Here is a 14,347-nt window from a genome sequence, read left to right on the forward strand (position 1 = left end):
ATAAATAATAAAAAAAATAGATAAAATGTTTAACTGACTCAATAAATACTGAACATACAAAATGACAAACAAGAACGTATACATTGGACTGGACTTGTATGTGATGAAATGAACATGCACATATTGGAAACACAAAACTTAATAAACAAAATTTAAGGCAAAGAAATATAGAAAGGCCAATAAATCAATCAATCAATCAATCAATCAATCAATCAATCAATCAATCAATCAATCAATCAATCAAATAAATAAATAAATAAATGAATGAATGAATGAATGAATGAATGAGAACAGAAAACAGACTATACTATGAGGCCTCGCAGAGGGACAGCTTCCGACAGTTAAAGGCTAAGGTGTTCTCTGTCTGCATGACTGGATGCATGTAGAACCACAGGCAAGACCCAGGAACATACTAGAGGAACATGAAAGAGGTGTTGAGGAGAAGGGGTAAAATTAAAGAGTGCTTCCTGACAATTTTCCTTGTTGGCTACTCACAGATGAAGCAGGAGAAGTCATGTGTGTTTGGGAGTTTGTGTTCCATGATGCAGGCCTCCCTTGTACAAGTCTTCTTGAAATGCGTGGCTCTCGCTGTGCTACAACATAATATGTTAATCAATTCATGTTGAGGAGAAGCGGTAAAATTAAAAAGTGGTTCCTGACAAATTTCCTCTTTGCCTACTCACAGAAGAATCAGGAGAAGTCATGTGTGTTTGGGAGTTTGTGTTCCATGATGCAGGCCTCCCTTGTACAAGTCTTCTTGAAATGCGTGGCTCTCGCTGTGCTGCAACATAATATGTTAATCAATTCATGTTGAGGAGAAGCGGTAAAATTAAAGAGCGCTTCCTGACAAATTACCGTCTTGGCTACTCACAGAAGAAGCAGGAGAAGTCATGTGTGTTTGGGAGTTTGTGTTCCATGATGCAGGCCTCCCTTGTACAGGTGTTCTTGAAACTGTTGCCCTCTGTGACGACAAGAAAGCCTGTAAAGTAGTTCTGTTTGGTCTGTTAGGTGGGTTCTCATCAAAAAAACATTGAGTTTCTACACTTACATTACAATAAAGTAATATGTCATGGCTACCTCTGGCCTCGATTCTGGGATGAGCTTCTTCTTATCGTGGCTACAAGGCAGTTAGTTACAGGCTTGGCTAGATGTGGTTGAGCCACAGCTGAACACATTTCTGTCCCTTCTCGTTAAACTCTGCTAAATTCGATGCTGTGCAGGGATGTTCCAGCAGGGGCACATGAGGAGGTGTTGCATGGTCTGTGGTTCAGTGCCACAGTCACACTCGCTGTTCCGATCCTCCAGATGTCCCCATTTGGCGAGAGTGACTTTTGCACGTCCAACACCAGATCTTAGTCTATTTAGGCATTTCCACGTTGCATACATAGTTGGTGTCTGCTCCTGGGGTCATTGCCTCGCTTGCTTTAAGCTCCATTGTAGTTTCTGGTGGAAGATTGTCAAGTCTTTCTTCCCGCCGAGTGACTCTTTCACTGCCTGTGTTCGGCGTTCTGAGGGGTGGGACACTTTTCAGAAAACTTTTCCTGGACTTAAGGCGGCATTTGGCTGGTACATGGCCGAAGAGAGGATGTCTTTGGTCAGTGGACTGTGGATGAGCTGCTTTCGCCACATAAAATGAACTGTTAAAATACAGAAGAGTGAAATAGCAGCATTTAGTGTCTTTTGAAAGAAAGATAAAACATGTCTAATGATGAGAAACTTACCTCGTCTGTTTTCTGTTGTCGCCTCACGATTATGACGTAGAAAAAATATAATACATAAAAAAATGAAGTAATTAATGTGAAAAACAATTCAAAAAAAAAAGTTTAAAAGGCCTTTCTATAACTAAAATCAGAAATAAAAACATGTAAAACGTTAAAAAGTCTCCCCTTAACTCGTCTAAGATAGTTTAAAAAATGTAAAAGTTTCAAAAGTTAAAAATTTGGAAAGTGAAACATTTTAAGTTAAAAGTTTAAAAAGTTAAAAATGTTACAAGAGTTAAAAATTTAGAAAGTGAGCATTTTAAGTTAAAAGTTTAAAAAGTTAAAAATGTTACAAGAGTTAAAAATTTAGAAAGTGAGCATTTTAAGTTAAAAGTTTAAAAAGTTAAAAATGTTACAAGTTAAAAAGTTAAATCAACTTGAGTTAAGGGAAGACTTTTTGAAAGCTAATTAAAAAGTCTAAAAAGTTTAAAATTTTAAAAAGTTACATCAAGTTAAGGGAAGGCTTGTAGAAAATTTCAAAAGCCTTGGCCTTCCCTTAACTGAACTTGAGTCCACAACAACCCCCATTCCATCTCAACATACAGGCCCATCTCAACTTACCACCACAGACATGAGTTCAGCTACATCAACTGTCCTTGTCTTTACATGTATGACCACCTTTACTCATGATACTTTTTAATGACAGTTTCATGTAAGGCTTTACTCACGGTTTGTTTCCATTTATCACTCTTCTATGATTTGCCTGGGACCATTTAAAAATGATAAAAGTGAATCCAAGTTAAAAAGGCCACTCCTCTCCGTCTCCCCTTCACTCACTCTGAAGCATGTTTCTCGCGTCAAGCAAACCTTTGCCATCGATAAGTATTTTCCAATTCGATGTTTTCTCCATTTGTAATGCCAGCCAGGCAACAGGTTTATTGCTAGCATCATGCACAAACCTCAGTGTCCAAAATAGGGGTGGACTTCATTGCCACCAATTTATATTATCAGTATAAAGCTGCTTTTCCAGCTATCGCTATCCACATGGGTTGGTAGTTATTTTCTATGTGGAAATTGTGAGGCTAATGTCAACATTACGTTTACCATTCTGAGCCCCAGATCCCATTTCATCTCTAGTCAACAAATCACCCACCACATCCCACCACTAATATTATACACTTACGCCATTCGACGTCTGTCCTCGTTGTTTTTCCAACTACTGAAAAACATGATATAGATTTGACTTACCTTTCACTGGTCAAAACACAGAAAACAGGATTGTGATAGCTGTTGTATGTTCGCACGGAACCTGAATAAAGAGCACAGAGGTCGAGAGAAAGAAAAAGAGGTCAAGTAATGAGCACTTCCACTCTGGATCCCATCTCTCCTCAAGTCAACAAATCACCCACCGCATCCCACCACTATTATTATACACTTACGACACCGTTGACGTTTCGATTTCCATCCTTGTTGTTTTAGAAAATGCTGATTTAGCTGTGACTTACCTTTCACTGGTCAAAACACAGAAAACAGGATTGTGATAGCTGTAGTACGTTTGCAGGACACCTGAATGAAGGGCACACTGAGGTCGAGAGACAAAAATGAGGTCAAGCAATGTGTTTTTGTCAGTGGTAGCAGTGGCTATGAGTTGCGTGTAGCCTTTCGAGCGGAACAAATCAAGAATGGGCTTGAATGAGGCAGATAGCATATCTTCATTAAAATCTCCACATACCAAGATCTGATGATGCTCCATTACTTCAAGGTACCGCAAGAGATTTCCCAAGCTTGGCAGAAAAGTGCGCAGACTGTTGCCTGGAGGCCTGTAAACGGCAGCAATCAACACATTGAGGGGATCTTCAAGTTTCACCACAACAAATTCAATGTCGGTCACACCCTGAACGTATTTCTTTTCGTGGGCCGCGATGTGACTTTTGACACAAATACCTACGCCGCCACCACGTTTTGTCGCCAAGTCAGGACAGTTTGTGTAAGAATCACTTCGGTTCCTGCAAAACATCGTGTAGCCTTCCAAGCAAGCACGTCCATCGGCCACTGATCCTTGGAGGTGTGTCTCTGTGAAGCACAAAACATCAGCGAAAAGCAGTTCGTGATGAGACACGATATCTTGCACGTGACAAGACAGCCCTTCGGTGTTATGATGGACGACAACCAGGTGATTTGCCCGATCTACCGACGGCATCACGTGAAGGAGGGGCATGACGCTCTCCAAAGAATCCTCTGCCATCTCAGCAAGAGCAGCAGTGATTTGTGGATTTGCATGAAGCCTTCTCTCATCCATATGCAGAATATGCAGACCACTGAGCGAAGTCACTCTACTCAGAGCTACGTACCCCATGCCGTGTTCGAAAACACCTTTCAGCGAGACTGCAGCCTGTGACGTTGTCATGCCTTGTACCTTGTGGATCGTGCAGGCAAAAGCAAGCTTGATGGGAAACTGTCGGCGCGTCACTCCAGCCTTGTTCAGCTTCTCCTCCAGTCTGTCAATGTACACGGGGTTAGCAGCACGCGCTGTGTTACTCACATGATCGAGTTCCAACCCAAGTTTCTGGACACGGGCTTCATTTGGATAGTTCACCAATTTGACAACTTTTGCAAACATCCCGTTGCACAGACCTGATTGAACATCAACGTTCCGTGTGATCATAACACGAGCACCCAGGGCAACTTTGATGGAGTCCGGGAGCTCATTCTTAGCGCCTTGCACAGGGGAAGCTTGCCTTGCCATTCTGCCAGTTCCTTTGTCTTTCTTGTAGTCATCCGCGTCAATCTGCACAATGTCCTTATGAAGCAGTTCCAGCATCGCAGAGTTATGGCCATCCACCTGTTTATTGGTGGCAAAAACATGCAGAATATGCTTTGGACACATTTCTGGGGAAGTGTACCTCGTGGCAAGGAGAGCTCTGTCCATTTCCGACAGTTCATCTGACTTTTCTTTGACGCGGAGTCGGTTCAGCAGTTCGGCAAAGGCGACATCGTCTTTCTGCCTCATGATGGCGGTGAGCGTGATCTTTTTGAAGTCGTCACGCCAGTGGTCCAGCCGCGTAGGATCGTACACGCACAGAGGTTTGGACTGTCTCACGGGAGGGAGCTGAAAGAAATCTCCAACAGCAAGAACAGACATGCCACCGAAAGGTAAATTAATTCCTTTGATTTGTTTCAACCTGGCATTCACGTAGGCGAAGAGGTCTTTCGACACCATGGAAATCTCATCGATGATGAGTATTTCGGCGATGGACAGCTCGGCTCGGACTTCGTCCAGTTTATTGCCCAGCCCGTGGTACGGGGGTTTGAGACTTCTCGGCAGTTTGAGTAGACAATGCAACGTTGCCCCGGAAATGTTGAACGCCGCCGTGCCAGTGAAAGCTGCGAGAACAACCGTTTGCTTGGAAATGTCGGCCTCCTCAGCCAGTCGTGGTAGTCTCTGCAGTATTTTGGTAGCGTCAGCGTGGATACACTTGATGAGATGAGATTTGCCGGTCCCGGCGCCACCGTTGATGTGGTAGAAGAACTGCTCAATGGGCTTTGAGCTACACACACGTTTTATGCACCAATCTCTGACCTTGTAGAAGACGGACGCTTGCTTTTGGTTCAGGTTACGGTACATGTCGCGTAACACCGCGGGATCGATGGCAGCAGGCTCTGTCACGATGGACATTTGCGTTGTTTTGGACCTGACGTTATAGTCCGGGACATTTTCCTCCACGTTGTCGTTCGGTTCATCTCTCGCGTTCATTTCCTCAACGCATTCGAGTCTTTGCAACTCACTCTCGGGAGCCAGGTGGCACCATTCGTTTATGACGAGCCCACTCTCCTCCACCTCTTGGATGGCGTTGTCAATGTCTCGACTGTATTTCTCATACCTTTCTCTGTTCCTTCTGACAATTTGGCACACGCGCTCCACAGAGTCGTTATACGGTAACTGCACACAGGCGTTATCATGAAACAACTGATAGGAAGGACAGCGTTCAGATTTTAATTGGCAATCAGCACGATGAGGCAGGTACAGCTTGAGCAAGCAGCAGTAATATTCCTCCGGATTCTTTTGTTCAGAGTATTTGCAGTATTTGATGACCGCATGTTTTTCTGTTCTTTTCTGGACAAAGCCCATGTCGTTCAGCAGAGGCAAAACATTCTTACCTTTGGCTTGTTTGCCATAAACAATTCTGCACATTGATGCAAAATCAGCCAAGCACATGACTTCGAATTCCTCTGTTTGAGGTCTGGATTTGTATTTTTCCGGCAGGCCAGTCATCCACACTTCATGAGATTCCTGCGTTTTGCCCTCAAGGAGCGAGAGAGGATAACTCATTTTCAGCGCATTGTCACTCGTTTGTACAAATACCACCATGCGGGAGGACTGTTTCATATGCAAGCCGCACGCACGTGCGACGCATTCCTGAGCACTCACTTCTCTTTTCTTGGAGTACGCTTGCATAATTTGCTTCATTTCATCGCTCTCGTTGACATTTGCGCAGCGGGAGTTTTCAATGACCGATTTCAGGTATTGGCTCAGACCGTGTTCAGCCTTGCTGATGTAGCTGCAGATGTATGCGATGCAAGAGTAGGCATTCAGGATGTATTGGATGTCCAGGTTTCCATCCCAGGCAAGAAGCAAATGGCGGTTGTAGTTGTTGACCCAGCAGTCTTTCGGTTCTCGCTTAAGCACGACAGAACTCGACGAGGCCGTCATGCGCAAACAGTTCATGTACTCGTCACCGGTGAGCTTACATTTAGCCAGTAGCTGAGGCAAAGTCAGGCATGCCGTTTCAGGCTCATTCAGCAGATTTAGCACGGGAACAAGCTTGGCATTCGACGCCAAGCGATCATCATTGCGTTGATCTCGATTGTCGTCGTCGACGGGCGCAGGTCTGACGATCATTGTTTCATCGCACGGTTGTTTGGGGAATCCAAAGCGGCAATTTGCACCTTGGTGTTTGACGCACGATTTGGAGTGACTTTTGCTGTGCATCTGAACCTCTGTGACCTTTTTGTACAATTCCGGTTCCTTCTGCGGGTCCGGCAGCTCGGCCGAGATGTAGCGAGACACAAAATGACAGATGGCTCCATCCGTGGCTTCCTCAAATACAGGGGCACCTCGAACCCATATGAGGCAATGAATGTGAGGACTTCCTCTGTGTTGAAACTCCAGTCGGTAAAAGTAGTCGACGACCTCACCAATCGGTTGCGCCGGAGAGAGGATCAAATCTCTGAACAGAGCTTCCACACGCTTGTCGAACATGCGCATCGTCGTCACAGGATTGCTGCGTAGGATCTCACACTTGGTAGCCCAGTCAAGTTGGGCGAAATTCACTACTTCACCTTGTTGCGCTTTGATGGCGGTGATGACCTCTTCCCAACGCATTTCGGCAGCAGAAAATGTGCAAAAGAACGTGGGTGTGCCCAGCTGCCGGATCATAGCAAAAAGATCTTTGGTGGTTCTCTCCCAATAGGCCGGCGTACCTCTCAGCGGTGTCATGAATCGGACAGCATCTTTGCTGCGCACCAGTTTCTCAACTTCACGTTTGTCCTGAAGCATGGCATTGTTTATCCTTCGACCATCCCTGGTAAAAGGCTTACCTTTGCGCAGCTGTATTGTCATGCTCGACGTTGCCTGGTAAATTTCAGTCACAAACTGGGCAAAGAACAAGTAGTTGGTATCTCGAGCAAAGCGTTCATCCACACAACACAGACGCGTTTTGAAATATTTGCTTGGTGTGAGTTTAATTGCTCTCTCTTCATCGAGGGTGTTTTGACCAGTGGGAAACTGCACTGGAAAAGCCATGGCCTCAAGCTTGGGAGTCTTGAAAAAGCTTACTGGGTTGTTTCTTTCTGCAGGAGCAACACAATAAATGCCCTCTGTAAAACTCATAATTTCCTCCGACACATCATTGGGTTGGAGACATGATTCAAGTATCACTCCACCATTTGGTTGATCACCCTCTTCCGAATTTTCTTGTTGCTGTTTGTTACCACTGTTGTCATGTTGTGAGTCACTGTTCATCCCACACAGAGCATCACTCTCAAATCGGTATATCTCCTCCAGAGCTTCCTCATTGTACTCACTGTCGCTCATTTGCGCTTCATCGGAGCTGCTCTCATCGTCAGTGAGGGTTGGGTCGCAAAGGTCCGCATCGTCGCGAATAGTTATGTCTCTGTACTGTGGATGGACTTGTTGCAGTTTCATCAGAGCGCTCATTAGCTTGGACCAAGTGACGGTTTGAAAAAACTGATGGCCTTTGTAGCAAAGCCGTCTCTTCAGTTTCACTCTCAACATCTGTGACTTACTTCTTAGTCTGGGCAAGACATTGACCGTCTCTTGTACTTCCGATGGCACGCACACCACATTTCCACGAATGGCTCGTTGTTGACCTTTGGGAAGAGGTACAATTTTGGCAAATGATATGCATTTGGAAATGAGGTGTCTCTCCAGTATGTTCAATCCACACAGTTCCTTTGGAATATCAGAGAGTGTGAGATTGTTCGCAACAGCAAGTGCAGGCATTTTACCATCTTTGAGGTGACTAAAGCAAGTGTGACATATCCACTCCAGTTTTCTTTCAGCTGGTACGCTGCACGAGGGCTGACATTCATCATCACAGATATGGACAAATTGTCCCGTGAGACAACTTGCAACAACATGTCTGTTTTTCTTATAAAATCTACGTTGACAAGCGCGTACTTGGTTCGGAAACAATGCTCTGTGGCAAACAGTGCAGACAAATGTGGGGCCATTCTTAATTTGGGCTTTGAATACATCAACAGCTTTCATAAGCACACAGTCATTTCGCTCCCTACACAGTCGGTTTATGACTTTGTATTTTTTCAAAAGCGTACTTACTCTGCGCATTGTTTTGGTCCTCAGTGAATCAGAATTTTTTTTCATCATTCGCCTCATGATTTCCTGATGTTTTAATCGGAATTCAGGGTTGTTTAAATAACGGTGTGTAATGTAATAGCGCTGCCTGTTTCGAAACGCAACATCGTCACGGTAACGTTCTGTGATGTAAGAACGCTGTCGGTCCCTAAATGCAACATCGTCACGGTAACGTTCTGTGATGTAAGAACGCTGTCGGTTCTTAAACGCAACATCGTCACGGTAACGTTCTGTGATGTAAGAACGCTGTCGGTTCTTAAACGCAACATCGTCACGGTAACGTTCTGTGATGTAAGAACGCTGTCGGTTCTTAAACGCAACATCGTCACGGTAACGTTCTGTGATGTAAGAACGCTGTCGGTTCTTAAACGCAACATCGTCACGGTAACGTTCTGTGATGTAAGAACGCTGTCGGTTCTTAAACGCAACATTGTCACGGTAACGTTCTGTAATGTAAGCGCGTCGTCTCATCGTAAAACACTCATCTGTCATATAACGATGTGAGAAACGGGAACGGTTTTTCCTGTTAAACTCAGGATCTGTCTGACAACGTTGTGTAAAATAGGACTTTTGGTTGGCACAAAAAACCTTGTCCTGTTGATAACGTGTCCTAATATAACCCAATTTCCTTTGTCTCACCTCTGCATTTTGACTGTATTGTTCCTTCTGTTTAGAGTTCTTCATCATTCTCTTCAGTTTCTGTTTTTTACGTCTCGCTTCAGATTTTTCTTTTAACTTTTCCTGTGCTTTTATTTGTCGTAGGAACTTTCTCCTACGAGCTTTCGTCATTTTTGACAGATTTGGGAGCAGTTTACCTGTTGGGAAAACCACTTCACTGTCTTTATCGCCAATTTTGTGGTAGTGACGTTCACCTGAACACGTTGTGGTCTCGCTCGTCTCAACACATGAGACAATCTCAGCAACAGGTCTGCTTGCGGCAGCGTCATCGATGCTCATCACGGGAGGAATCTGTGTACATGGCGCCATCTCATGGTTACTTACGGGAACTTCAACACGTTCGAAGCAGATCGGTACAAGCTCATATGGCTCATCGCCAGAGCACCTCAAGCTTGTATAAACCTCCGTCAACTTATCGATCAGGTCGGACACACATGTGAAGAGCATCATGATCGCTGTGCCGTTGTCATCATGGACGCCATCTCGTCCTCTAGAGTGGGGATCAAAAAAACCATACCTGCCTTGGTGGTCTCGGAAAGCAGCAATGCACGTTAACCGCATAATCAGAAGCGCACAATTGACCCCTGAGGTCATGCACCGGAGTCTGTCACGAAGGTTCAGGAACAGCTCATCTCCGTAGAAAGAGGTGAACAAACCACCCATTGACTGACTCTTTATTAAGACATGGTGCTTAGAAAAACCACGCACAACCCCTGGAAGTTCATCAGCCGTCAGAAATCTGTCCAAGAAGCATCCTTGGGCTTTCAGTGCAGCAACAGTACATGTATACAGTTCATTGCCAACATTAAGAACAGCATCAAGGTCAGAGCTGGTCAGGTGATTTAACTCCTGCAAGAAAGCCAGAAATGTAACAGAGTTAGCCACGCACTGACTGTTTCTGAATTCTCCATATCTCGGATGAGCTTGGCTGTGAGATGCCAACACATACGTTACCAAATGAGGTTGCACAGAAGCCGTGGCTGCAGCGGGAATGTCAGGCCCAGTGTCACAGGAATCAGTCTCAAATTGTGCATCAAGGGCACGTGCAGGAGTTTGACAAAGTGGATCATGGCCACGTGCGTCAGTTTCAAAAGGCGGATCATGACCACGTGCGTAAGTTTGAGAGCGTGGAGCATGACCGCGGTCAGTTTCAAAGTGTGGCTCAAGGCCATGTTCAGGTTCAAAAAGTGCAGTAGGTTCAAAAAGTGCAGTATTGGCACATGTGTCAGGAGTTTCAAAACGTGCAGAATCTGCACTTGTGACGTCATTATGCCGGGTAGGTAAGGTTGGATCACTGCATGTAACTGGCGGCGGGGAGCATCGACGATTTAAACGTCGCTCCCAGCTCAACTTTACAGCCTGGGATCGCCTTCCTTTCCTCGGCATAGCAAGTTATGATGGATGTGAGATAGAAGGAAGACAGAAGACAAAAGATAGAGCAGCCACAAGAGAGGGTATAGGGGGTCAGCCACAGGGTCCCTGGAGCGTCACAGAACTACAGGCCACGGAGCGTCTCAGAAATACAGGTCCACGGAGCGTGCCAGAACCGCAGGTCACAGAGCTCTGCAGGAAAAAAAACAACATATATCAATAAGCTACAATGTAATTAGTCATACTTTCGATTGACAACGAACTGAAAGCAAAATTACATTATAATTGATGAAGTTATTTATTAAAATAATACATAAGCATAGTAATCAAAATTAAAGAAACCGTTGACTAAAATACATAAACAGTAGCCAAATTTAATCACGATTCCAAAGCTATCATCACAGGAACTTGAAATACAATCACTTTGTAATGATGATAACATAGAATTGACTGACTGAATCATGCCTCACCTTGGAAGTCGAGTTATGTACTGCAGGGAAAGAAATAACAGAAAGTGGGAAACAAATAATTAAGTGACATTTCCACAATGCTTTGAATGTCTTTTACGATTACAAATACTGAGAGAAATACGGTGGCGAGATTGAAAGTCAATATTTCCTAACTAGTCAAAAACAGCTTTTAATGATACAGTAGTGACAATGCACAACTGTAGTACTAATGATAATTCATCATCATATTTTGTAATTAATGTTATTTGACTTTCTTCCAAACTTCAACAGTACAAAAAACGCACAATTGAGAAACTAATCATTTGCTCCTGGATGGTTATTTTGTACGAGATCAGGTACAAGTAATTGAGTCATCTGGCATGAGAAAAGAGACTTAGATTTACATGTGTACTTTATATGTAAATGTAGACATGATATTTAATGTCATGACAGCCTCAAATGTCAGCATGATGCCATATGATCACTTTTAATCCCTTCATGATTTAAAAACATATTTGTGGCATCTAAATAAACGCGAGGGGAAAAGAACTACAATATGTCGTCATATTTGGTCGCCGATGTGTGGCCAACAAGTAAACGCGAGGGGGGACTACAATGTGACGTCATATCCGGTCGCCGTGCGCCACCGTAAAAGTCCCGATGAAATAAAGTTATTTATATACATATTATTGCGATTATTGAATGAATCAAAGTTTGCTATAAAATATTAAATTCGACACAGCAACCGCCTCTGATGTTGAACCTCTTTACGCCTATTGAACTCAGGAGCCGAGCTGCAACCAAGGCAGTTGCTAATGCTATCTAGCTAGCGGCGATGCTTCATTGAGAAAAAAACCCAAATAAACTACTTCCTATGTGAAGCACCGCCGAAGCTACCAACCAAACGGCGCACTAACAGCACAACCGTAAACAATGTAACACTTAAATGTCTATACTTACTTTTTGGCAAACACGCACACAATCACAGCAACAGTCTCTGTCGATAGCCGCCGTCTGTGACTGACCACTGCGCGCGGGACGCAACAATCGCGATAAGACGATATAAGTCACGCGAGACTAGGCGTGGTGACGTCACTGCCCTACGCAACAATTTAACGGCAAAATGTACATTGATTTTGCAACATAGGACACTGAAACAACAGGTTGTCAAGATGCGTTGTTTGTCTACTAAACATAAGTTATTTCTATTACAGTATGCCTAAGAATAGTGAAAAGCATTGTGTTCGATATATTTGTTGCATCCAACTAAACGCGAGGGTCCAAACTACAATGTGACGTCATATTTAGTCGCCGATTTGTTGGCTAGAAGTAAACGCGAAGGGAAAAAAACTACAATATGACGTCATATCGGGTCGCCGTGCGCCACCGCAAAAGTCCCGATGAAATAAAGACACTTGTACATACATATAATTGCGATTATTTAAAGAAGCAAAGTTTGACATAAAATATTTGATTCAACACAGCAACCGCCTCTTATGTTGAACGCCTATTTACGCCTATTGAACTCCGGAGTCAAGCTTCAACCCGGGTAGTTGCTAGTGGACGTTTCGCTAATGCTAGCTAGCTAGCTAGCTAGCGGCGATGCTTCACTGAGATTATAAAGCAAATAAACGACTTCTTATGTGAAGCATTGCCGAAGCTACCAACCAAACGGCGCACACACGAAACAATCTGGGATCAGACATCAGCACAACAGTAAACAATGTAACACTTAAAAGTCTATACTTACTTTTTGGCAAACACGCACACAATCACAGCAACAGTCTGTTTAGATAACCGCCGTCTGTGACTGACGAATGTGCGCGGGCTGCAACAATCGCGATAAGCGGATATAACTCACGCGAGACGTCAAACGCAGCGTGTTCGCTTCTCTTCCGGGGGGGGGGGGGGGGGGGGGGAGTGGCAGCCATTTGTGGAGACTCGTGGTAAAAGATTTTCTTTCCTTGATTTCATTTAGGTGGCGGGCTCCATCTAGTGGTGAAACCGAGAAGTGCAAGCTTCTTGTGCGGGCCATATGCAATTATGTTTTCAGAATTTGCTGCGGGCCAATAAAAACTGCACCACGGGACGCAGTTTGCCCGCGGGCACTTTCGGTTCATTGTGGGTTCATTAGGTCACTTCAGGGTCAATCCGAGATGGCCGCTAAACTGGAAGTGGGGGTCACGGGCTGAATTGCGAAAGCATAGTGGAAGTGGTGGTGAAGGGGGTGAATATGGTAAGCATAAGGTGAACAAAGTGAATAAAGTTGGAATGGGTTGAATGGGTTGAAAAATGTAGAAATGAGAAGGGAAAAAGGAATTGGGTGTGAATTTCAAAATAAAAGATGTGAAGTTTTTGGGAAATTGTGGAATAGGTAAAAAAAATGAACAGTTGAAAGTTGGAATGGGTTGAATCAGTGGAAAAATGTAGAAATGAGAAGGGAAAAAGGAATTGGGTGTGAATTTCAAAATAAAAGATGTGAAGTTTTTGGGAAGTTGTGGAATAGGTAGAAAAATGATGAACAGTTGAAAGTTGGAATGGGTTGAATCGGTTGAAAAATGTAGAAATGAGAAGGGAAAAAGGAATTGGGTGTGAATTTCAAAATAAAAGACGTGAAGTTTTTGGGAAGTTGAGGAATAGGTAGAAAAATGATGAACATTGAAAGTTGGAATGGGTTGAATCGGTTGAAAAATGTAGAATTGAGAAGGGAAAAGGGAATTGTGTGAATTTCAAAATAAAAGACGTGAAGTTTTTGGGAAGTTGAGGAATAGGTAGAAAAATGATGAACAGTTGAAAGGTGGAATGGGTTGAATCGGTTGAAAAATGTAGAATTGAGAAGGGAAAAGGGAATTGGGTGAATTTCAAAATAAAAGATGTGAAGTTTTTGGGAATTTGTGGAATAGGTAGAAAAATGATGAACAGTTGAAAGTTGGAATGGGTTGAATCGGTTGAAAATGTAGAAATTAGAGTAGAAAAAGGAAATTTTAGAGAATTTTGGTTGAATTTCAAAATAAAAGATGTGAAGTTTTTGGTAAGTGGGAAGTTGTGGAATAGGTAGAGAAAAGATGAACAGTTGAAAGTTGGAATGGGTTGAATCGGTTGAAAAATGTAGAAATGAGAAAGGAAAAGGGAAAAAGGAATTGGGTGTGAATTTCAAAATAAAAGATGAAAACGTGAAAATGTTGAATTTGGCAAGAAAAATGATGAACAGTTGAAAGTTGGAATGGGTTGAATCGGTTGAAAAATGTAGAAAT

At 43.5% G+C, this 14,347-nt stretch overlaps 1 protein-coding gene across 1 annotated transcript; it reads right to left on the bottom strand.

The window, feature by feature from the left end:
- Window positions 1-249: 249 nt before the first annotated feature.
- On the bottom strand, window positions 250-9,936 carry LOC133151021 (ATP-dependent DNA helicase PIF1-like). The gene is made up of 11 exons (XM_061273741.1): window positions 9,872-9,936; window positions 9,598-9,763; window positions 9,411-9,492; window positions 4,604-5,297; window positions 4,439-4,542; window positions 1,722-4,334; window positions 1,049-1,637; window positions 872-961; window positions 684-781; window positions 496-593; window positions 250-412 (listed from the first exon to the last, which is right to left on the bottom strand). The coding sequence occupies exons 1-6, from the start codon at window positions 9,934-9,936 to the stop codon at window positions 3,202-3,204; spliced, it is 2,244 nt and encodes a 747-aa protein (XP_061129725.1). The 3' UTR covers window positions 250-412; window positions 496-593; window positions 684-781; window positions 872-961; window positions 1,049-1,637; window positions 1,722-3,201.
- Window positions 9,937-14,347: the final 4,411 nt, after the last annotated feature.

Source organism: Syngnathus typhle, linkage group LG3 (genome assembly GCF_033458585.1).
Source record: "Syngnathus typhle isolate RoL2023-S1 ecotype Sweden linkage group LG3, RoL_Styp_1.0, whole genome shotgun sequence".
In the NCBI taxonomy this organism is placed as follows: Eukaryota; Metazoa; Chordata; class Actinopteri; order Syngnathiformes; family Syngnathidae; genus Syngnathus; species Syngnathus typhle.